This window comes from Symphodus melops (assembly GCF_947650265.1).
Source record: "Symphodus melops genome assembly, chromosome: 2".
In the NCBI taxonomy this organism is placed as follows: Eukaryota; Metazoa; Chordata; class Actinopteri; order Labriformes; family Labridae; genus Symphodus; species Symphodus melops.
In genome coordinates, this window is record NC_136692.1 from 8,164,771 (window position 1) to 8,190,338 (window position 25,568).

Here is a 25,568-nt window from a genome sequence, read left to right on the forward strand (position 1 = left end):
CAAGAGTCAATCTTGTGAATGGCTTTCTGATGCCATCATTCAGACATATTCCCTCTGAACAACAGTACATTTTTGATGTGATGCAGGAAGTCCCTGACACATTTATACATGTGTCAGTTTCTTCTCTCTTTTTTGGGGGCGCCCTAACCTGAAAGAGAAAATCTCACCAATCTCTTCTTCTCTTAAAAAAACGCCTACCTTCTTCTTGGTTTGGGCATATTTTGAAAATGTTAACTTTGGGTTGGCACTTTTGATTTTAGTGGGATTAGGACAGCACACAAGGAAGAAGAGAAGTTAGGAAAGGCTAAACATGTTTACAATCAAACACAACACTACATCTAAATGGCAGGAAGTGTTCAGCTGTCATTTAGTTTTACAGGAAGGAGCATTTCTTTGCACCTTTTGTATAAATACTTGTGACAATACCATCTACTTACATTTATCAATGGTGATATCAGTGGCAACAGGATTATGCAATTAGCATGCTTTCACATTTAATCTCCTTTATTACTCGTGGGAACCTTCCACTCTGAGATAACACTGTTAGCAAAGCTTTAAGACTTGGGTTATTTGTACTGAGCTACAAAAAAGGTCTTTGTTCAGGGACTCACCCATATACAGTTTGTATATTGATTTATTGGGGATACTGTTACGTTGGAGAATATACATTTAAAAACGGAAACATTTAGGGTAAGATACAAGGTAGGAAAACAGTCACAGCCTCTTCATAACCCAAGAGTAGGAAGCAAATGTGTCAAATAATGTTCCACATCATACTGAGGAAGGCTCTTATGCTGCTTTATGATCTTCAACATAAAGCCACAACTTCAATGAAAGGCCAGACAACTAAAAACACGTCTTTAGATGTTGTGGCACTTTATCAAATATTTTCATTTGAATTCAAATGGTCTCAAAATGTTCATATTTGTTTTACATCAGTGGTAGTATAGAGCTGCATTTATGTACTAGCTCAGCTCCACCATGAGGGGGCGACAAAGAATAGAAAAGAATTTCTGCTTTTGTTTCAGTTTACAGTTGACATTTTTCCGACATTGAAACAAAGTTCACGCCTGTGGGGTTTAGGTCAGACCACCACTGAGGCCACAGTAACAATGATCTCCTGTTAGAACAGCCTGAATGCAATCTCACTTTTGATCAATCCATGGTTTGGAAAGGATTTACGATGGTCAGAGCCATGATCAATGTCAAGTTTTCAGATTATTGCACATTTATGGACTTGAATTGTAGTGTAAGTCAGATTTTAATTGAATATTTCCCCCTTAAAGAATTGGAAAAAATAGGCCGGTTATTTTGCCAATTTGTCCATGAGTGATTTTTGAAACATTAGACCACACAGGCTTTTCACAACACTAAAAGACAAAAGTCTGTTTTAAGTGTGTAAAAAATTATTTCCTTTTTAAAATCCTGACAGCATATTGTTATTTTTTTCTTACTTAAAGCAGACCTACTCTCCATTTACATTTTGTTTAATGCCTTTGCTGTGATTGTGTAATTGTCAATTGACAATAGTGATCACGGGCAGGAGACAAATCTCAAACCTATCCATCTTATCCAGGTCCAACACAGCTCTTTTTTTTTTTTAAATGCAAACCTTTCAGATCAGCAAATTTTCCCTCAACACATTCACCAAATACTGCTTACGAGAGAAGAGGACAAAAAGAGTTAGCCACAAAAGGTGAGGGGATCAGGATCAATTACTGTATGTGTGGCACAAAACAAAAAGCACCCTGTACCTTACAGAGACAGAGAAAGAGAGGCGAAAGCACCAGAATCCTGTGGCCAAAAGGCAGAAATACCCTGTTTGTGTGTGTGTATGAATGAAAACGCTGCTCCATTACAACCTGCTGACCACTGACACTATAGTGGGGGTGGGTTTTTGAGGGGGCCCCCAGTCCCTGTGTGGATGAGTGTCTTTTACAGAGTAGTGTGTAACATATCCAAAAGATATGCTGATGATACGTTGACGGCAGTAAATCTGATGGAGTTGTTAGTCAGCATGTACCCAAACACCTGCTTCTTCCTCGTGTCTGCCTACACTGAATATCAGTCATTTCATTTCCAGCAGGCTACGTGAAGTTTAGCGTTAATGCATGAGACTGTTAGCAGTTTCATTTTTCTGCCTAAATCTGAAGCAAGCCACTGAAACATTCACACTGGTTAGCTTCCGTGAATGAGATGAAGCAAAAGCAGAGCAAAATAAAAGTGAAACCTTTTTAGTACATTTGAATAATCGTACTTAATCGTGCCTCGTTTCTTTTGTTTGTTCTGTAAAGCAGCTCTGAAGAGAAAGCATCAGGTGTCACAATATTACTGGTTAAGTAATCACAGTATTTGTAGTTACTTTGCAAACCAGATAAAAGTTCTGTATCATTTATCTGATAAAGGAGGATCATCAGTAATGTCAAGGGTAACCTGATATATAGCAAGTGGAAATAAAATAGTTTGTTCATTTTTTCAGCATCCTGTATTGAAAAAAAACAACAAAAAAACATTGAGATGAAAAACACAGTGAGGAGGGAACCTTTCTATCGACGTAGTGTGTAAAAATGGTGGGTTTCAAAACATTCAAACCTTTCACATTTAGTTAGACATCAAGTCTCGAGGTTGCTTTGAGCTTCATTGCGTGTTTTTGTGCAATCACAAAACAAAGAATTGTCCTTGTGTCCTGATATCCACCCACATGCTGTCCCTTTCTGATATTATTTTGTCGTTGTCAAACCTTTTAACCTATGTGGCTTTGTACTGTACATTGAAATAAAAATAAATGATAATATATAAAACATGATCTTGCTACTATGATCACAAGCAATTAAGGTTCGACTTGTCATAAAGTGCTTGCAAAAAAAAAAAAGATTTTAGTTTATTGTAGTTCTTGGCTTTTTGTTGGGTTTTTTTATTTTGTCTTTTGTTTTTCGTCCTGGTCTTTAGCTGGTGTCCCCAGAAAAGTGCTTTGGTTGTGAAACAGTTTTTGAAGGAAACTTCTTCTACGTTAACTCTTCTTCATCGTCCGTGAAAAAAAACCTGTCGATTATCAGTCAAAGTGATATCAGGAGTCCTCGTATGAACCGATGCCAGGATAAAAGATGTGACGATGGCTGCAGACTCACCGTTTGTTGTGACAGTCTGCGCGGTAACTCTGCTCTGTCCACACACTCGTATTAAAGTGTACCTGTACAGGTGAGAGTATGAGCGATGGGATGTGTGACGGTGTGGTTCTGTTGTTTTAAGGTATGACAAAGGTTGCGAAATCTGCTAAACAAGGTGCTCGATCCCGGGCAGAGGCTGCTGTATTTGTGGCGGGGGATCTGGACTGCCGGCCTGCTGGGCGAGCTGCAGGACGGGCATGTTGCACAGCGGGCAAACTTTCCTCACCTCCAACCATTTAATGAGGCACCTGGAAGAGAGAGTGAGCAGTGAGTGCGTGGTTAAGACAAAGAAGAGAGAGAAAATAAAAGGTGTTCATTAGAAACCTCAAAGAATCCTGTTCTGCTGTAATCTATAAACGTGGACGTTTTTGAGGGATTTAGATGACAGAGAATAATGTATACAGTACCTTTAAAACCTAAAATGTCCAATTCTGTACATGTCTCTGATACAATAAAAAAAACATGTTTGAGTTTTAAAAATGTACATCTTTAATTTACTGTTAATCAGGTTTTTAAAAGCTTATGAAAATATCAACTGCAGAGAATGTTTTTTTTCTCTCTGGATGTATTGATTTTTTTTCTTTTTTGCTTCACCATGCCAGCAATCCATTTCAAATGCTTAGAAACCAAGCTGACCACAGTTTTTGCTCACTGTCAAGCAGTGCAAATATAACAGCCTCTCATTTGTTGTCCTCCAAGATGGAAAGCCTCAAGGCTCAGGAGGAGTCAGCAGCTGAATATGCCTGAATGTGACTCGCATGCAGAGTTTGACCATCACATCTTTAAACCCAACGAATCAAAGAGCAATGCTCAAACATTGTCTGCTCTAACACATCAGCATCACTGTGAGATTGCTCTCATGCTGTGGTGATGTCACAGCCGATCGCTATCACTCGTATCGTATCACTATCTCTGTAATAGAATGCTATTGTATCACGACCGTTACCCAGAAGCCAGATATGCAATGTCTCTGCATCAAGTTTTGTCGATGATAAACGTGACTCTTTTACTTCTCTGTTGAGAATGAGAGATTATCCTCTCCACCACTTTGTGTTTTTAGTTTGCGGTCTGCCTGGAATGTCTGTTTTCTTTGTAAAATAGCCCAACTTTACTGGCACACACTCTAACAGGAGTGTTTTGACAGGGGATTTAGTGAGCAGTGGCCACTCTTGCAGAAACTTGTGGGGTGGTTGGGGGATTCGGCCAAGGGAGGAGGTTGTGCTGATATAAACAACTCAGTTTTAATGATCAGGTCACAGGAGGAGAAGCGTGGGTGGGTGGTGGGGGCAAAAGCACAAAATATCATGCTCTGTGTAGTCACTCACTAAATACTTGTTTGGCGTTAGATTTGGTTAGCTTTAGGAAATCAGTCCAGATCAATGTGTCCTTGGCCCACATGTGTTCTGTGTGCGTGTGTGTGTGCGTGTGTGTGTGTTTTCATAAATGTCAACCAAACCGTATACTTACTTCCTATGAAAGGCATGTTTGCACGGACAAATCCCCAGCTCGTCTTTCTGTTTGAACTCCTCTAAGCACACCGCACATATCTGAAAGGGAGAGGGGGGGGGGGGGGAGTTAGAGTAGAGTTTTCCCTGTGAAAGGCAGCGTGCAGGACGCTTGAATGTTGGTTGTTCTCAAGATGTTGACTTCTTCCAGTTTTAATGTAATCTCTGTCTGTAAGGACTGGAAACAAACCACAAGAGCAACTGAGGTCAAGACCTGCTGGAAGAAGACCAACATGACCAACATCTGCAAAGCATTTGACACAAACAGCGGGCTGCAACTGACCAACTATGTCTGTGATCTCAGTTATGTTGTCAAAGGTGAAATGTCGGAATAGCAGATGTACTACACTTTTTCGCTGGTGTCCTTAAAAGTTCACTGACGCAATCCTGATGTGCAGGTCGGAGATATTTGTCTGCTTGTGTGTTTGCTTGAAACACACAGCTACTGCTGGCTGGCAGGTCATGAGGTTGTCTGACTGCTGAACGTGTTTGCAGTCCTTAAATCTAGAGTCAACTGTGACAAGGAGATCAAATCTAAGCTGCTAAATTTGCACATTTCTGTATTTGCGGATTTAGTCAGCTGGCAGACACTGGAAGAATGTTAATTTACGTCATTATCAGCTTGTTGGGTCGGTTTTTATGTAGTAAACAACTGACTTAACTTTTATCATGGAGGTGCATGATCTATTTAGACCAGGAGCTAAACATTCGACATCGAGACAGATGTTTGACAATCTGTTCGAAGAGGATCAAGTCATCTCGTCCCAGCCGATAAGCCATAAAAATGGGCAAACAAAACTTCCGGTTGTAGAAGTATAACCGTGTCTTCCAATCACAATCCAGCAGTACTGACTACGGCTGGTCAAGCGAGATACAGTTTCAGTTTAAACTAAGCTTCCCCTTCATTAAAGTCTGGTATTGCACATTAGCATCACATCAGACCCTGAACTTCATCTGCCCACACTCTCAGGCTCCATCTGAATTTTCAGACTCCCTAACAAAAGGAATATTTGGAAGGCCAGACCCCTTTGTTTGCATGCTGCTGAATGCCAATGCCAGAATCTTTTGAGCTATTTGTGCAATGCTAAGTACACAGATATCACGACACATCACCTCCTGCCCAATCATGTGTTCCCCTGGCTGTTTATGCCAGCAGGGAATACACCAACTTCTTTTTGTCCATGTCATGACACTGTTCTGTTGAATGGGATGGCCCAGCGAGAGTAGCGTGAACCTGCTTGTGAAAGTCACCACTGGCTGATGTAAAGAACAAACATCAGAGTTGGAATGAGGAGGATGACAGAGCAGAAAGCTGGACAGTTGAAATTTGGGGCTTTAATGGCTACATGTCGCCCAACCAGTGGATAATACTTCCATGTAAAGACTTTTAATTTGGCACCATTATTTTGGCTGTTTAGTCCTAAAAAATATTCCTTCTTTTGGCCACACAGATTCTTCTTTTCTCAGCTCTGCTTTAAGGGGGCTGGATGGACATGGACGGGTGAAAAGAACAGCATGGGAGCTCTTAGCTTTTCTCTGGGTGATTTCTGGACCCAGAACAATCCTCTGTGAAGATGTCTGCTTTGCTCTCTTTATTTGTGAAAAGATCCGTTGTAGTTCTCGTCGGCGCCTCGTCTATAGAGTCACACTCACAGTAGGGATCTGGCAACCTTGGCTGACTTCTTTCATCCCTTTAAGTGAATGAACCCTGCAACCTTTAGTTACAGCTTCCATGCCAACACATGGACCTCATTTTACTTCTAAGTAACTAAATCAGATCGTGGATTTGTTCCGAGAAAAAAAGTGGTTTAAAAATCCTGTAAAGTGTCTACAATATATTATGGATGTTGAAAAAATAATAATAAAAGATTTATTGAACAGAGGTTCGGCTAAAATTAGTCACGGAATAATCTAGATCAAAAAAAGTTCAAAGTCAAGACTTGCCAAGCTAAGCACATTCAGACACAAGAAGTCTCTGAATAATCCTCAAAAAGAAAAAAAGAGTCCAGAATGACACAAATGTGTTTTTTTCCGTCTCCTATCAGGAGAACATGATGCCCTCGTAAAACAATGAGCTTCACTTCTTGCAACATTCCTACCAAAAGACATCATGCGCCTTCTACGCATATGCTAATGAGCTAGGTTAAAACTGAAGGAGCAGGAGTTACTACAGGTTGTAAATGCAGTCGGGTCGGATTCTTAAATTCGTCTGACGCAAATACTAATACCCAGCTTGCACATTTGAAGCTCTCCTTCATGCTTTTATACTACAGAACTATGTCTCTATAACTTTCAACAACAATGATCTGCTGCTTTAGAAAAAAACGTTCTTACAAATATTCATGTCCGTCTGCAGCTTCAAAGTACAGCATTCCTTTCCCGTGAGATTATATGACATGAAGTCTTTACATCAATGTCTTCCTCACATACATACACGGTGCACTTGAAAGGAGACGGGGGTCAAAGTCGGACACAAAAAGGAGACCTCGGGTTACAAAGAAAAACAAACCTGAGCATAGCCTGACCAGTAAAGTGATCTCATATTAGCACTCCTACTCCAGATACTGTATTCCAAAAAATACTGAGATTGAGTGTGTACACTGGAGCCATTAAAACTGGGTCACCCACCCAGGCTGCTGTGTGTGTGAATATTGCTGTCCTTAAACAAATACAGCTTGGTTATTTGGTCCCAGTCTCACATGACACCTTCTGATGCTTTCTTTCAGTTTCTGATAACATAAACAACAAAGGGGGGGGGGCCTCATGGCACAGTGGGAAATTCCAAAACCAGTGACAAAAAACTGTTGAGCGCTGTGTCAAAGCACACATGAAGATGCTATTGTTAACCTTTCATTTGCACTGCAGTGTTATAGGATACAGTGTTCCTGGCTTGGGACAGCCATGTTTTAAAGTGCTAAGCTCGAGCAGCTGCTTCATTTACTGACTGCTGCTTGTACTTTTCCAACCAGACTGAGTCGACAGATAGCATTACATAATACTGGTAAAGGAGAGCACTCATGACTCAACCGTACTCGTGCTGTTTTTCACAAGACAACGTGTCAAGACCCATGTTCTTTTAGTTAAACAGTACAAAAAAAGTGTTTTGTATTTATAAATGATGTGTTTGTCATTGTATTTCATCACTGTTGCTAAAATGGATAAACCCCAGAAAATCCCAGAGACAGAAGCAGGGACGCATCCTGTTAAACAATCAGAGGCGTAACCAGTTCAAACATTTCACAGCGTACGCTAACACATGTGCCTTATAAATGAATGGATTTATACCATCGCATTATGCATTCAAGGCTTCTGTGTAACTACACAACCAGGCAGATTGGAAGCACAAAGGGCGACTTGATTCAATAGAAGACATTGATGCAAAAAGCAATAAAAGTTACGTGGCAATAATATTATAATACTGTTGGTCCAAATGAGCCGATTGGTCTGATCTTTGCGTGCTCGTCTGGTTACATGACAGATTCTTCTCCTCACTTCATCACAGTTAAGAAAGCAATGTCGGGCTTTAAAGTGTCATCATCTGACAAAAACTGAAATGAAACAGAAGGGTTCTTACCTCATGCAAATTTAGCTCTTTCACTTTCTCCTTCTGAATGACCTGGGAGGCATAATGAGACGAGAACAGATTAGTCACTGTGTAGTGTAATATTGTCAGAGAAAACAGTGCCTCTGGAGAGGTAATTATAATAAATGTGTGCTGGAAAAATCACAGAGTAAGGCTGAATGGGGAGATAAGATGTACTTTATTATCGTCGCTGGTTTACTGGAAGATGAACACATCTCTCCAAATGTGTGTGTGTGTGTTAGCTGTGTGTCTGCTATATGAGCGTGTTAGTCTTACATAATCCAAACAGAAGTTGAAACCATCAGTATTTTCGTTGGCAGGTTGTAAGATACTAACAAGTTGCAGATTCAAAGGTCACGTAGTATCTTCTTTGACAGTGTTGGTAAGTACGTATACGTGAATGTGTTTGACTTGACATGTGGCGCCCAGAATAGGCACTAGCCGCTATTACATAATTAAAGGACACGATAGGCCCGTTTGTGTCCGCCATCACTCCCTCGTACTCGCTGACATGCTCCTACATGGTGGCGAGACTGATTTTTCCAGATAGGCCTATTTCGTCCCTTCAGTTGAAGGAAATTAAGAGTTTTGGGAAACACACTTCTGCTAAAACCTGTGAATATTTTTTTTTTTTTAATGGGCTTGATCCATTGATGTCTTAACCAATGTTAAACCTGCAACAAGCAGAAGAGTCAGAGAATGGAAACCTGTACCGGCTGAACGGACATTATGGGATCAGAGGGGATCATGCTCTGAACTCTAATTTCTGCATAATGGTAGAAAAACGTGTGTGTGTGTGTGTGTGTGTGTGTGTGTGTGTGTGAGAGACTGGAGTACGTACTTGTTTGTATGCATATAGCTCTTTGTGCGCCTGGTGCCGTAACCTGGGGAGACGTAAAGACAAAACATCTTTTTGATTAGTGTTTATGCTTCTTCGACTGACTGCTTCAGACATAAAATATTCATAAATCCTGGGAAAAAAGAAGACGTACAAATATGGGTGTGCTTCTCTTACACTAACCTACTCTAGGAATACTCTTTCACTTCATGGGAGTAAAAAAATAACAATCAATTACTAGTACATTGTTCTACATCCAGTGCAACAGTCTACTGCATAAACATTAACCAATGACAGGAAGCTGTTGGAATATAACAATAACATTATAACTTTCTAAACTTAAATATGTTCTCGCTTAGTAAAGCAGCAGTAGGCCTGCAGGTTACTTATTAACTGATTATGTTCAAAAAGACCTTAGCTGTAGTTTCTTGTCAAAACAAACAGGTGTAACATCAAGTTAAAATATAAACACAAAGGATCACCCATGATTCACTACATCCAACACTTTAAGCATTACTGCAGGAGATTGAGACACTCTGTAGAGACTCACAAAAATCTAAATGTAAACAAGTAGAGCAGCCCAAGCTATAACCAATGTTGTTTTAAAGTTTGCATAAAACACTTTGAGTAACTCGTAATAAACATTGCTCTTGTATATGAGCACATAGCACACAAGGAGAAGAAGAGAGCATCTAGGCACTGAGAATGGAATACAAAATGTAGAAATTATTGAAGAGCAATAAGAGCAATAGAGATAGGAGAAATTCATAGGTTTGTAAGATTTACCTCCATAACAAGTAACCTTAACCTCTCGCAGCAGAGTGAGAGGGATCTGTAACACAAGCAGCACAGTCTAGGAGAGAAACTGACATTTTCAAAGAGGTCAGCAGGAAAAGATGCAGAGACTCCCAAGGGTTGGGGACAACTGATCATGTGCTGGGTCATGGGGGACTCATTGGGGTTGCTCAGATACCCCTAAGAACAATATCACAGTGGGCAAGGAGAACGTGCAATATTTACTAGAGGTTCATTTATGCTGTACTAATTTCATCTGGCTTCAGGGTGGAGAGCTAAAAACCTGCAATAATGTCAGAGTGCAGCCTGTAAGACAATGTACAGTGAGAATTGGAGGGATACTGGGCAGTGATTCAAGTCAAAGCAGCATGTTTTATTACCTATGAAATAGCCTGAGCTACTGTTAGACTGACAATGTTTAATATTTGGTATATAGAGAGGAGAGACTACGAGCTAATGACATTGTATGACACTTTCAAAAGTTACTGTTAGCATTCGGTTACTTCCGAGCTAACAGGTATAGAAGCTAGAAAGTGGCTAAATGCTAACATTAGCTGTCATGCTTCCAGGTTTTTAAATAGGTGGTTTTCCGTTGAAATATTATCAGAATTCCCTTTCATTTGTCTTTTTTGGTTGTGCCTTAATTTAGAAGAAATTAGGTGAAAACAATTGGGAAATAACCTTAACTTAAGACAAATAAAAAAATAAATGTAATATTCTACCAACTCTTGAGCTCCCTGCCCACTGTGTGTCCAAAGCAAAATACCACCTTCAAAATATGGCCAATAAACGTTTTGACGTCCACATAACTTCTTCTCAAAGTTATAAATTAAACACCTACTAAATAAATGTTGTCTCAATAAATTTTGAATCTGTATTTGGCTGTTGTAAACTTAACCACTTATCACAATTATAAACCTTTGTGTTTTGCTCCTGCATTTATTATTTCAGGCCTCGTGTTTGAGTTGACCCGTGAAGAAGAAATACTTGTCCAGCCTTGCTAAGTGTGCTGAATATTTCACATACGTGTGTGGACTGAAGACCCACTGACAGAGCTGGTTGAGTTTTTCTGTCATAGTCCGCCCTGTGTCAAAGTGTGTGTGACAGTTTGTGTCTGTTAGAATAATGACGTGTAACACGTCAACACTAAAGTCAAATCCTCTGGGCCCTCATTCACCCGTCAGTGTAAACTAGAGCTAGGATGCTTACTACATAGAAAGGATTTTCTCCATCCTACATTGAACTCAGTTGTAGCCATTGGGATTTTGTACATGACACATGAAGTGAATATGAACATTAACTTCAGCAAGGGAGCTTTCCCTTGCATCCATCAAACATGATGGTGCATATAGTTGAAGTCTTTTGGAGACGGCGTCTTGAGATGGAGCAAAATAGCTCTTTCTTCATTTTTTTTTGACAAAACTTGGAAACGTGGTCTTAGTATTTCATCATGGTACTGCATCAAAGTGTCTTTTTACAGTGAGATGAAAGAAAGGTTCAACAGAATAGCATTTAACCTACTTACCATTTTCCCTGCAAGATAGGATATGACAGGGTGGCGAGGGGTGAATTTGTTGGAAACTGCTGCTTCCCACTGTCTTAGATAAAAAATGGTGGACATTATTTTTGCTCACTTCATTGCTGCTGGGAGACAACCCAGCAGCAGCAGCAGCAGCTGGGACACTATTCATTTAATCAATTAGGCTAAAAAAGGGCCTCAAGAATGGCTAATGAGTGACAACTTCTTTATCTCTTTTAAAGGAAATAATAAGTGAGTTATACTTCAATGAGAAAATATCAATGTTTACACAAAACACTGAAAATAAATCAAAAGAAAAGTAATAAATATCTTAAAGCTAGTTTTGTTAAACCAGAACATGAGGCCAACACTAAGGAGATAACGTTTCTATTCTATTTCTGTTAAAACATGTAAACTGCTTTCTTTGATGCAAAGTGCCATGATGTAAACAATGTAAACATGCAGCTTTGGATTTCAACACATCAATGTTTCTGAAAAGTGTTCAGATAGAAATGTCACCAGTTGTAGAATCAACACTCGCTTCTCCAAACTGTGCTGTTGAAAATGATATCCCACATTTGACAATCACCAAGAGGGAATACAAAAAAAAAAAGAAATCACATTTCTTGAAAAGTAAGAAACCAAGTGCCATACAGCCTGTTGGAGACAAAAAGTGAGTAAGAAAAATGAATACATAAACATGTTTAGAACGACAAATTGTGTTGATTCTTGTTTTGTTTTTTGTTGTTGTTGTTTTTTGGGGGGTATTTCACATTGAAATAGGCCATCACTTCCACCAAAAAAAGTTTCTAGATTAGTCGCTGGTAGATTTTGCCGGAAAAAAAAAAAGTCGCCAAGAAGCTTTGGAAAGTCCCTGAGTTGGCAACACTGCTCATATGAATACTGATCTTTTATTTTTCTCTCCCATCTCAAGAATTATGAATTCATTGTTTTTAATATATTGAAATGTTAATCCCTTCACTTTTTTTTCTAGTTTTGTCCGTATGCGTTTACTCCATAAAGCCAATATATTTAGTATATTTAATTTACTTTAAAAATTAGGCTGCCTTGCTTTTCATTGCCTTACCACCAAATGTGTTGCTTTGTTGCACCCAGTAAACAGGAAACGTTGCATAAAGGCCGCTGTATGACACTTACAGTCACATCAAACCACACAGATTTCAAGCAGAGCCAAGTTTAGAGTGAAAAAGTTCTTGGAGCTTACCTTATTAGGTAGCAGCAGAAGAGGAGGCTGAGGATGAAAACAAAGATGGCTGTCCCAAACACCACAATGTAGATATTAAGGGGAAGGTTCTGGAACCCTATATTTGGCATCCTGAAACTGTAGTGCGGGAAATCGGAGCTCATGGATAGTCTGGATGGAGAAAGACAAATGACATGTTGTTGTTAGTAAGTGGTGCTCTTGCTGTGAAAAACGTCGAGGACAAAATGAGATCCTATGACACAGCAGGAACATATTTCAGGCTTTGGTTTTAGTTTCACTTTTGTATCACAGTCAATGTGAACGTTCACCTTCACCAGGCGGTACACAGTGCTCACTGTGACTTGTGTGTTTTTAACTTGTACTCACATCTAGACACTTTCCTCTCTGCTGTTCTTCGTATCTAACTCTGTGATTGGATTCTAACCTGCACTAACACCCTGACACTTATTCTTCTTTTACACTTTATTCTTGTTGATTGGTTAAATGTTTTTGTATAGTTGCACTGTCGTTATTTGCTGCTCTGTGTGCCCTGGATTGCCCCCCGGGGACAAAGAAAGTTTTTTGAATTGAATGGAATTGATCACATCTTCTACTGTAAGTTACAAAACAGATTTAAAAAAAAAAAGATGTGAATGTTGCTTTGTTTATTTATATTTCTTGGTTTGACATTCTAAACCATGTCTTTATGGTGTTGGATCACATTTGGGTGGACTTTAAAGCCCTTTAAGGATGGGCCACAGCGTCTGCCTGTAGGCTCTGGAAAATGCAAATGCTGCGAGTGGCTTCTGAGAAAATGTGACACCCTGCAAAGAAGGTCCAATCCAGGTGAAGAGCTTGGCTATTTGCTCATAATTATGCAACATAATGCAGAATATTGAGATCCCTTTAAACAAAATAAAAGGCATCCAACTTCATGATGAAAAAAAAATAATACACCCCGAAGCTGAAGACTGTGAAGATCATCTATTGGTCAAGTGGTCTTACACAATATACCAAAGGGACATGACTAGACATGTCTTCGCCCACCCACTGAAGTGGGGGAGGGGAGGACAGAAATAACTTTACTCCTCAGGGAACCTGCACCCCTCCCCTCTACTAAACACTGAGAGCTTCATTCCTCTACACTCCTACAGAAAGTGGAAAGTTTTGAAGGTTTCCTTTTGAGGCCACTGACAATCCTCCACTGCTGAGAACGACCATATGGGCCTCAAAGTGCATCTAAGGTGTCTGAGTGTGTTGAAACGTCCTCTATCCTCAGAAGCCATTTATCCAGGAAAGTATAGGCAGCCATCACAGGTTCGAGTTCGGCACTGAAAACATCTGGCTTACCATACCGGAGAACACTGTTGACAGGTTCAGGAACGTGAATTTCTCTTTCCAGTCCGTTTGAAATTCTCGCCAACACTCTTTTTGTACACTTTAGGCTTCTAACAGACATTTTAATTACAAAGAGAAACGATATGCAGCCGCTGATGTGAGAACAAAGAAGAAGAAAATTACTCAACTAAAATGTACACTGATTGTGCAACCTCATAATCTGCAGCATGAACGTACAAACATGATATATGACTTGAACACAAACTAACTATACGATGGTATCTCAGCCTATCAAGAGGGTCGTTGAATAACTTTGTCTGAAGGTTTTCTGCCAGTTCAAATCACATAGAAAGCGATGGCACGCTGCCATATTTACTTTTAGATAACCTTTACTCTTTCAAGGTGAACAAAAAAAAAAGAAGAAACACTGGGGTCGACCACTTTCGACTGGTGTTGAACATGAACATACCCGAGTGGCGCCTTCATGCTGAGGAGCAGAAAAGTCTGCAAAGACTGATAACAGAGGCCCTTTAGAAGTGATATGACATTGTCCTTGGGAGCACTGGGAGCGAGTCTTCTCCTGTTCTTGACTTGTTTGGACCATAGCCCTCTAACTCTTTGCCCCCCGTTCCAAAACGCACGATGACAAACCGAAGACGGGCTTCAACTTCTCTCTCTCTCTCTCTCTCAGCAGCTTCGACGACCTCCGCCTGCTTCTCTTTCACACACATATACACACAGTACATGCAGCCGGGCATGCTGACATTTACATACATGTAACGTAGACCAACGCCACCGGAGAAGTCCCCGACCAACATACCCACAAATCATGCTTGATCGCAGACAGCACAGGACAGAGGCCTTTATGATACCTTTCACTTTGTGGGGGTTATTTAATCCAATCTTTTTTTTAGGGTGATAACAAGTTTGATGGTAATCAAGATTTATAACATTGGTTCCCAACTTGGGTATTCCAAAGATTTCTTGGGGGGGGGGGGGTTAATGGACAAGGAGCTATGGATGCATGACCGTTTGAAAAATGTTCCTCACTGAGGACATCTTCTCTTCTCTTCTGGAAGGTTTTCTGTCACTCCCCCCCCCCCCCCCCCGCAGTATCAAGACTCGCTGACAGAGAGGATCTTGGGATCATCACGTGATCAAGAAATTCAACTCCTTAGCAGTAAACAAGACACAGACTGTACCACATACAAATGTTCCGGGGTGTCACGCTACAAGCAATACGGTCGTCAATCGCTGGACACCGTGTATTATAAAACGACATGTGACAAATGGATTAAAAAAACATGAGTGGGAGATTAGAAAAAAAGACTGCATGGTTTAATGAAGTGGGATTTTTTATTTATTTTTTAAACTGATTAGTTAAACTGCGCTTCTCCCACCATCATCAAACACCGAATGAAGACGTATGATGTCGGTCCTGCAAGGTCACGTCAGACATGTGGTCAATGGGCCGCATGAAGCTCCTCTGGCAGCCAGTATGTACTCGACAATGTTACACAGTCAATCAGTGCTGGGGTCCAGTTTAACTAATTCCAAGAACAAAAACGTTTACCAAAGATGTTAAAGAGTAACCGCACTCCAGGCTTTCCACACAGCTTACCGACCAAACATTCAAAAGTACTTCATTCCCCCCCCTCCCTTAACTCTTTTCCACTCAGGACAGGATCCAAACCTGCGCGCTTCAGCGGCTAGAACTCTACTTTTGAAAGTAATGTGAATGTCCAACGAGGCTGTCCAGACACTGCACAGCAAGTCGAGTACAGGGATGAGCTGCGTTGTGAGTTACACTCGAATGGATACTAATCCTCGCAGTGTCCAAACAGCTTTCAGAGTCCATTTTATAACTTGACAGAAAGCTGCAACTTCAAGTTGAAGAGGGCAGATGTGACCTGAATCAGCTCTCCACATCGCAGCGTTTCTGCCTCCATCTGCCTCTCTCACTCAAGACATACTCACATGGCATCACCCCGTTACATAAGCACCTCACTTCATGTTAAAAGGAAATATGCACGAGTGACCAAATCCCTCTTTGCACTCGGAATTGTTTCTTGTGATCTTTGTTTTCAACTTTTGCGACGTAGAAAGTGATGAGACAGTGAAATAAAGTCAACCGTTTACTCGAAGAAAAAAAAGTGCATCAGGACATAAATGAGGTAGAAAATAAAAACACAGGAATAGTGTCCCTACTAGCAACAATCATCACATATTTTAATAACTAGGGGCGAGACTCACAGGGTAATCCATAGCATGATGTCATACATGGCCCAAAATAACAAAAATTAATTCGGAAATCATTAATTTAATACAAGAAAATAACATCTTTAAAAGGGCGTTCAGCTTTAACTGCCATCAATAAGGGTCTGAAACGTTTTGTCCCTTTAGGCCTTCCAGCCGTTTAGCTGTTTTTCTTACGTTTTCAATCCATAACATGTTCCTTTAGCCGTAGTTGGATTCATGTCATAAACATCCATCAACCACAAGACCTCGCTAAATTTCAAAATAAAAGCAGGTTTGAAACAGTATGTGAATTTCTCTCAGCTTTAGACAGTACAAACACTCACATGTGTTGTAAAATGGGAAGTGATGGTCATGTAGCTCTCCGTGGACGATGCAGTCCTCCCATCCCAGACAAGCTAGACTTAGACTGAACTTTATTGATCCTTTTGGGATGACTCCCTCAAGGAAATTTAGGTTCCAGCAGCATATACAATAAAATAAAATGTAGCAGGTAACAAAAAAAGTAACAATATAAAGAATAAGATAGAATAAATAATAGAACACTCTTCCGTTGGAAAAAATATACAATAAATATGCATGGAAGAAGCAGAAAAACATATACAAAAAAGGCTATAGACAATGATCATTATTGCGATTATTGCACTTGGTTGAGATTATTGCACATACAAGTGAAAGTGTCTATGTGTTATTGATACAAGTGAAAGTGAAAGCTAGCTGGAGAGCATCCTTTAGCTTTCCTCTAATAGAACCGTGAAGAGCAACAACAGCTTCTTCTTCTTCTCAGCTTCTTTTGGACTTCAATGTGATGAGAACATTTCTTTACTTTTCCCCCCCAACGCTGTCCAACCACAGCCCACTTTCCCACATCAACTTCCACTGGCCAATTCACTTCCTCTCCTATAAGACTCATATATTGATATTTGGCAGATTCCACATTAATCAGGGTCCGTCCTTACAGCATTCAATGCAAATACAACTTTTCAGAAAACTATTCAAAGTCAACGAGATAATGATTTTAAAAAAAGAGTCACCCACCTCTTTGTTGTATTTTTGTTCACTTTATCAACTTAATGTTGAAAAGACTATCGGTCACCAGTATGTCCTTCATTGACTGTGAATAAACTTTTCTGAAGATCTTTAATTTGGACCCTTTGCCTCTATCTTTAAATACCATGACCTCACAGCAGAGCAAACTTGCATTGTTTGACTCTTTACCCTGTGCTAGTTTCCCTACTACCAGCCAATTCTTCTGAGTATTTATTAACCCAGACTACAACCACAGACACTTCCTGGGAGACCTTCTGTTCTAGGCCAATGACTCATGACTTATTTGAGTAATGAAACCGTTTTGATTTTGACCTTTGTCACAGTCATGTCAACTGAGTGTGCAACAATTTGGTCAACAACAAAAAAAAAAAAAGACATTCACAAAGCAGAGGGACATCTCGTCTACTCCCAGTCCCTACCAAACAAAACTTCTGACCCTTAAAGAGTCACATGAAGCCAACATGTTTTATACTGTTTGACCATTTCTGGTAAGCCAGTGACATGTTGGCCACACTCAGGAATACTCACCTGTGAAAAACATGTGATGGTGGTTAACCAGAGAAGCTTTCACTTTCAGTGAACCAAAGAACATTCAGCCATAACAAAACTGATTTATCATACAATATGATGCGTGTACAAACATTTCACCCCCCCCCCCCCCCGACAGACCTTCTCTATACTTCACCAATAATCAAAAGTAGTTTAACCATGAGTAGACACATCACAGGATCAAATAATATGTTGACCCTGCGGCTTCTCAGATATATGTCACGTGCAAAAAGTCTGAGGCCGACATGAAGAAAAACGTCTTCTTTTTTGTCAAGGACGGTGCAGCCAAAACCTTGCCAAAACATAATCAAATGTAGCAGTGTCATTCAGTTACCTCCCAAACCCTCCCCAACATGTATGGACTCTAATAAAGCCTTTCTTTATTTACTTCATCGAAAACTCCCTTTAAAACCAGCCTCAGCTTTGTTCAGGAGTTACTTTTGATCAGCCTATAAAATCACATCCTCGAGATGCTGTCCAAATCTGTAGTGGAAATTTCCACTAGCAGCCGTGGCGGGCCATGAGATTTGCACATCTGAAACTTAATATGCCAAAGGGCAGCAACAAACATTCAGGCCTCAGAGGCAGAGTGAGGGACTCTGAAATGTGCTGGCTGTGGTAGATGAAAATGAACGCATTTATTAGAGGAGGTTTCACTGAGCGTCCATGAAAACACATAAGAAGGCCTAGGTCATATGTTTTAGAGTGGCTAGATAAGCATCTTTTTAGACAGAAAGAAGGGAAACCACATCGGACACAAAACATACAAACACAAGCATTGGATTAACTGTCAGCGAGGGGTGTAGAGAGCTTTTTTTATTTTTATTTTTTAAAAGCTGTTTCCCTGTTTAAATTAAAAACATCTCTAAAATTGTACTTTTCCATCTAAAAGGAGGTAGAAAAATACAATTGGATATTCACACACCCGTTACTTATGAAAGTAGAAAACAGTTTCGGCTTGAAGTCCTTCAAATACATCACCAAAAACTTGTTTTTCCAAAGTCGGGCCAAGTTCTGCAGTAAGTAGGTCGTTGTAACTATAACTCCAGTTACGGAGAAGTGGGAGGAACCAGGGTGGAGAGGTGCAGACATGGTCAACCTGATGGAACTCAGTACACAGGATTTACTTCTCATTTGCCTGCAGATGCCTTCTTACACTTCGTTGGCACACAGTGAAATAACTAGGATTTATCAGGTTTCTAGTTCAACAAGTTCTTACTCTTGTTTACCTCAGGTGTTGGTTTACTGCTTTACACCGAGTTATATTTAAGTGACATGATTCCAGACATAATTGGTACCTCACTTAGGACCTCTCCCTTCCAACTCTGTCGTTATCAAGACGCCGACAAAAACATATTTCAAAAACACATTTCGAAACCAAGCAGCAACCTCCGATGTTGAAAAGATAAAGCCGATAGGGAAGTGCAAGGATGCAGTTCATCGAGTGTCCACTTGAGGACAAAATCACACACACACAGACAGACATTGTCTGTTTTTGTCTTTGACTAAGAAAACCCTTAAAGAAAAAAAATAATCATTATCACATACAGACCCACTGAGAAATGTCTATTTACAGTTGGTTAAAAAAAAAACCCAAATTGGTCCAAATAGCTCATGTATTTGTCAAACTAAACAGAATTTTGTCATAACTCACCCGTTTTTGTATGATGATGGATAAGAGTTACTGATAATAAGGTGTGTCGCTGATCTAAGAACTCCCCTGCAGTGACCAATGGCTGACGACACTCAGGCTATCTCTCTCTATCTTGTTGTTGTATGTAATGTTGCCATAAAAAAAATAATGAGTCCTGTGTGTGTCAGGGTGTTCTCACCCCTTTGTTTTCTCTGGTTCTGAACCATGCAGCAATGTGTTACCAAAAATCCCAGATGTAAACAAAGACGCAGCGTGGCCACGTTTAGAATTTCTCTGGCGACATGTAACATCATTCATCGGCACTGTGCCATGAATCAGAACAGGGGCAGACACCTGTTTTTAAATGTGTACTCTCATTGGCTAATATAGGCTAGGAAAAGTGAATGGACTGTTGTGATTGGCCGAAATGTGGTACTCAGTTGATGCCACCCAAAGGTCAGTGTATAGCCGCTCTTTGAATGTATCACTATAGTTCATTCTTACAGAGACATTAAAAAAAGCTCTTTCTGGATGTGATGTGTTCAGGTGAAGTCTTCCCTGGATTTGGACCCTGGGCTGAGAGACAAGTAATAGAGAGTACTAGACAATTCCAGCAGAAATTGTGAGGGTGGTTGCCGTGTGTGCGTGAGAGTCTGTGTGTGCGTGCATGTGTGGGACAGCAGTAAGAATGGTGCCATCTAACAGCTGAGACAGAACTCTGTCCCACTGAAACAATGATGTCATCACTCTTAACTCTGAACACCTGCTGCTCACTTGACATTCAGCTTTGATCTGCCAGAACATTCCATCAATGTATTTGAATGGGCTTACCACTGCTCGCAAAACTTCAAATATATTAAAAACTAAACATGGTATCACCAATCCGTTTGGACTGTGAGTGACAGCACAAATAGGCGCACGTTTTGATGTATTGTATTTCCATCTAGCATTCAGACTGGGACCACAGTCGCAATTTTAAAACATGAGTGAAAACTATGAAATTCTGGACATGACTTAGAGTGAGAGCCCAATGTGTGTGTATGTGGTGCGTGACTGTCAAACAAATTCCTCTCCTGGAAGACTGAAACATTTTATGTTTTTACTTTTTGCTTTATGAGTGAGAGGACACTCAGAGCTTTATTTTGATGTATTTTGTTTATATATGCGAGCAACAGTGACTTCAGGATGGCGATTTACAAATATGTTTCCAAAACTGAAGTTTTTGGCCGTTACACTCTAGGATTTCAAATTTTGCCATCTGCTTTGAATGGGGCAAATTTTGGCCATTTTTTTGTCACTTAAACTCGATTTGTGTCCAAACCGTGTGCCCGAGGTTTCCACAAAGTAATAGCACACTTTTTGGGGCCGAGCCGGTCGTTTTGATACCTTTCTTGTGTGTGTGGCGCAAACGCTGTGGGAGGAGTAGCGCGGCCCGTTTTGAGGATATAATAAGGCGAAGAATAATAATAATATCGACAATAGTAGTAGTGTGGTTTGCCTTTCAGGCAACCACCCTAAATAGAGAGAAGTCTACTGCAGAGTTTGGCTCTTAAAGGGTTAAAATGGTCGGAATCACAGGGAGCGCTGCGTTCTGCATTTTTACAGCATGATTAATATTCAAAAACAGCAGCTGCGTAAATACTCACAATAGCAATGATCACAAGTCCTTCCAACGTAACCCAACGTTTTCAAAATAAAGCTTCCTCCCCAAAAATATTGCCACAAGCATTAAAAAAAAGAAGTTTTGAAAAAATTCACAAGCCTCAAGATTCAACGATACGACTGGCAAAGAGGAGAGATTTCATAATCAACTGAAATCACGTAAACAGTCCAAAACTGAAAAACTTTGTTATGACCTGTATTTGCTCTCTCTCCCTCCCTCCTGTTGAAACCCATCATTCCTCAGTGGACCCTGACAGTAACACAAGCTGACAAAAACAAGAGGAACTGACACACACAGCTGTCCCCTGGCACTTGTCCCCACCATACCCAGAGTTTTTTTTTTTTGTCCCCTGGAGGAGGAGGGTCCTTTAGTTCCATTGTAAAAGACTTCTAATTTTCTTTCTCCATCTTACAACCCCCCCCCCCCCCACCTCTCTCTTTCCACCCGTTTGAATGCGTTTTGATGGACTGTATTTTGACTTGTAGTTTAGCCAGCAGCCACACACACTCACAGTACCTCAGTGAAAGAGAAGTGAATTAAAACAATAAACTGTTCTTTTTAAAAAAAAACAGTATCACAGTGTAAGACCGCGTTTAAATGGTTTGCCGTTTTCACAAGACAACTGATTTCCTTTGGTTACCTTCTTTAGAGAAACAGGACTCGGTCACTCGGTCAAATTGCAGGGTCACAGTCACTATAAATAAAACCTGAAGTCATGTGAGGGTGAGTAAGTGTAGCTGAAACATGAAAACAACTTGAACCAGCTTGTATCAACTCCTGGGGGTTATCATCTCCTGACCTGAAGTAAACAACCAAACAGTCAAAGGAGCGGAGACTGGGGAAACAAAGGTGTCAAGTTCACAAACTGACAAGTCACTACAGGGTTATTCAATCTAAACTGACAACGGGATATTTTCTATTTTCTGCAATAAATATCGTCATACTGAAGATAAGGTAATCTCGACTGCAGATGTGACAGCAGGGATGCACGCGCTAACAAGCCACGATGACTAAAAGTAGACATTTGCAATGTCTCATAATGCTCCCCTCCTATTACTGTAAACTGCAAAAACACATTAAAGTCTGAGTAAAGCAATACAAAAAAGGATTGTAAGTGTATGACAGAGAAGACTAGCATCATTGTAGAGCGTCATCATCATGAAAATACACCAGCATCTTATGAAGCAATAAAATCTACAATGACATGCGCTGCAACGTTCAACCTGCACACGAAATGACACAGGAGTGTTTTTAGTTGTGCAACATATCCAATAGGTGGGATTAAGCCAATGTGTTGGATATATTGAATCCTCAAGTTAGGTTAGTTAGGCTGTACATGAAACGTGTTGAAGCAGCTCGATATGTTTTAAGGAAACACTAGTCCTTCTCAAATCTGTTCTGCCATGTGGTACTGTGCCACCGTGTTTGACCTTTGACCTCAATGTGAGTGACAAGTCTTCCACAAGTGAGAACCTGCTACCTTGCTAATGTCCCGCAGTAATACTCATTGCCTCTTAAACGGATGAGTATACAGCTGGTTTTTACATAGATAGTGTGGAATGACTTTTCCTAATATACAGCTGGGTTTTTTTTTTTTACTTCAAACTTAAGCTGAACAAGTCGATGCACCAAACAACTGGAATGTAATAATAAGATTGAATCCATAAACAGCACTTGGTCACATTGGTTGGCTGCCTACCTCAGCACATTTTCTACAGAGGTGTTTGTTGAGCTCTAGATTGTTGTTTTGTTTTTGTCATTTCTGAATGATGCCTGCTTTGTTTGTAAGTCACCTGAATTCACCTTAAACACATGCTAAGTCCTGGAAGCTCCTGTAGTCATTCAGGAGCAGACTACAACTAAAGAGTACTCATAAGAGCTCCAAATATAGACTATTGGCTGAACATCGCTATCACTCACCCTCACCTTGTTGCCTGCTTTTGGTCATATAATGACATGTACTTAAAGCAGTGTCTGATGCTTATCTGTGGCGGCATCAATTTGCCTTGGATAAATGTTGTGTTGGCAATCTGCTCCTAGGCTCAGACGGCGGTAGCGGGCAAACTTAGCTGCTGATTTGGAAAAGAAGCCTGAGGCTGAAAAGAGCTCTGGTGTGACGTATGAGGGCAACAGCTGCAGCACGCACGTGTGCTCTGTTTTCAAATAATAGTGATAGAAAAGGTTGGACATATGAAAGCATACGAGCTTTCCGAGGGGGATTTAGGGACATTCTGTGTCAAAACAAATTTCACTGACATTTGATAGGAGGCACCTTCATCAAGCATAGTAGCACATCATATCTCAGCGTTAGCTATCAGCCAAATAATCACCTTCCAAATCAGTATTATATCAGAACGTCACCATTAAATCTCTGATTTGTCAACTGTTTTGTTTTCTGGGTTTTTTTCGTTGGGGTGTTTGTTTAACCACTAAATCTAAACATCAGCATAAGGGCTCAGATTGTCTGGTCTCCACAGGAAGTTTTCCTCCCTCCTCTCTGCATGGTTATAAGACATACATGCCTTATGTTATAACCTCAGTTGTGCTCATTTGCATTATCATGAATACAGGGTCAAGTGTAATGCTATCAAGTTTCATATTGAAGTGCAGAATAATGCTGGTTTTCTAGATTATCTGTGGAGGTGGAGGCAGTCAAATGACCTCAATTCAAAACAGCGGGGAGGAGGGCAGAGGGCTAATAGTCAATAAACGCCGAACACTCTTGTGCTTTATTTTTCAGGATTACTGAAAGACAAACAACATTGTTGTCAAATCAAAAAATGTTTCTGTTCATATTGCACCGTTTTTTTTTTGTTTGTTTTTTTACAGTAAGAAGCCACCATTCAAAATAATAACCACAATTTCTGGCATCACAGAGGTCAGAAGTTAATATTATAATACACATTATATGAACTTCTAGTACAGGCCATCTATGCAGCATGTGTATGACTCAAGCTAATCAACAAAGATGTGTTCAACCAAACCATACAGATTACATCAACTGTCTTTACGCCAGTGTGTGACACATGGCTAAAAGGTAGTGGTTAAACATTCAAGTGAGACTATTCTGTATAGTTGCTTATTGTAGTTATGACTGATTTGATAAGGTATGTGACCTTGCCTATCATAATAACGATTGCTGAAGAAAAACACATTGTAAAAAAAACTGTTCTGCATGGTTTATTGACAAAACACTACTTTCTCACAATGAAGCATTTCATCAAATCGGTAACCACAAGAGCTCTAATATTCTCCTAAACTGGACTACTTATCCAGGAGCTGCACAGCTCTCTCTCTCTCTCTCTCTGGGGATTAACGTGTTACAGACAACACAATGCAGCCAGTGTTGACGGAAACACAGAGGAAAGCCCGACTGTTTCCTTACCACGCGTTTAGCTGTCAATATTGAAGTGGGTTTAGATTCACCTTGGTAGGTTTCACTGTAATGCTTGAACCGACAGACTGTAAACACAGCTGAGCCGCACACCTTATGTACAAATTACTGACCCACTATGTGGCAGCTACATGTAACAGTGTTTACAAATTGGTATCCACATAAATGACACGCTGGCTTATTATCTCTCTTGCAGCTAAAGTTGATTAATTCCCGTGTTAATAGTGATAAATAACAACTCACCGTGATGGTGAGTTACAGCTGGGCGTGGACTCTCGCTAGCTAGCAGCGTGAACGGCTAACCCTACAAATAAAACAAGTCACTCAACGTTTAACCAGAGAGCATCCACATGAGATAATTAAAGGTAGTGTTGAGTCAATTCACACACACACACGAGTTTAAATACATGCATCTAAAATGCCAACACACATTGAACAATGAGTGACGTGCTAAACTAGTACATCGCTGTTGTAACCTGACGGCATCGATCCGTGTCGCCGAGCACGTACGACGAAATAACCGTTAACGCTGAGCAGTGACAATGAAGGGGTTAAAAACACAATTCACTTACCAGCGATATCCCCCCGTAGTATGTCCTTCTGTTGTGTATTTCTTCACAAACTTGGGATTTAAAAAAAAAATTATCGGGAAAATGTATTAACTTGCAGTGACGACAAAAATCGCCTTTGTCTTAACGTAAGTTGACCAAAGCGCTGCTGCTGCAGGGCGCCCTCATCACTCTGCACCCCGCCTGAGATTTAACACGGCCGATGCTGCTGCTGCTGCTGCTGCTGCTGCTGTGGTTAACGGGAACTTCGCTGGGTCAGATTTGGAAACGGGCTACACAAATATTGGTGGATATATACGTGTTGGCAGAGAAGTGGGCAGCCCGTAGGGCGGTTTGTTTCTCGTCGTGGCGTGGTGACTTCTCCAAAAAATCCGTCGTCGACCGAGGGAATCGTGGACAGCAGTCTGCAAGGTCCGCACGTAAATGTTTGCTAGCCCACTACCACCGGTAGATAGATCCCACCTCCTCCTCCTCCTCCTCCTCCTCCTCCTCCCTGCCTGCCTGT

General features: G+C 40.5%; 2 protein-coding genes across 2 annotated transcripts in view; one reads left to right on the forward strand and one right to left on the reverse strand.

Annotated features, from left to right (window-relative positions):
* rnf24 (ring finger protein 24) lies at nt 1-25,497 on the reverse strand. The gene is made up of 6 exons (XM_079337517.1): nt 25,067-25,497; nt 12,633-12,782; nt 9,097-9,139; nt 8,247-8,288; nt 4,635-4,714; nt 1-3,415 (listed from the first exon to the last, which is right to left on the reverse strand). Exons 2-6 carry the CDS (start codon nt 12,773-12,775, stop codon nt 3,274-3,276), a joined length of 450 nt encoding a protein of 149 aa, XP_079193643.1. The 5' UTR covers nt 12,776-12,782; nt 25,067-25,497; the 3' UTR covers nt 1-3,273.
* Nucleotides 24,824-25,568, forward strand: part of smox (spermine oxidase) — a 32,637-nt gene continuing 31,892 nt past the window's right edge. The window contains exon 1 of the mRNA XM_079337514.1: nt 24,824-24,859. The gene's annotated coding sequence lies outside the window, so the exon portion shown is untranslated. The remainder of the gene's footprint in view (nt 24,860-25,568) is intronic.

Coding starts and splice junctions, on each gene's coding strand:
- rnf24 (XM_079337517.1), bottom strand. CDS start 12,775: ATGAGCTCCGATTTCCCGCACTACAGTTTCAGGATGCCAAATATAGGG. Junction 9,140..12,632: donor TTCTGCTGCTACCTAATAAG/GTAAGCTCCAAG, acceptor ACGTCTCCCCAG/GTTACGGCACCAGGCGCACA. Junction 4,715..8,246: donor AAGAGCTAAATTTGCATGAG/GTAAGAACCCTT, acceptor TCTCCCTTTCAG/ATATGTGCGGTGTGCTTAGA.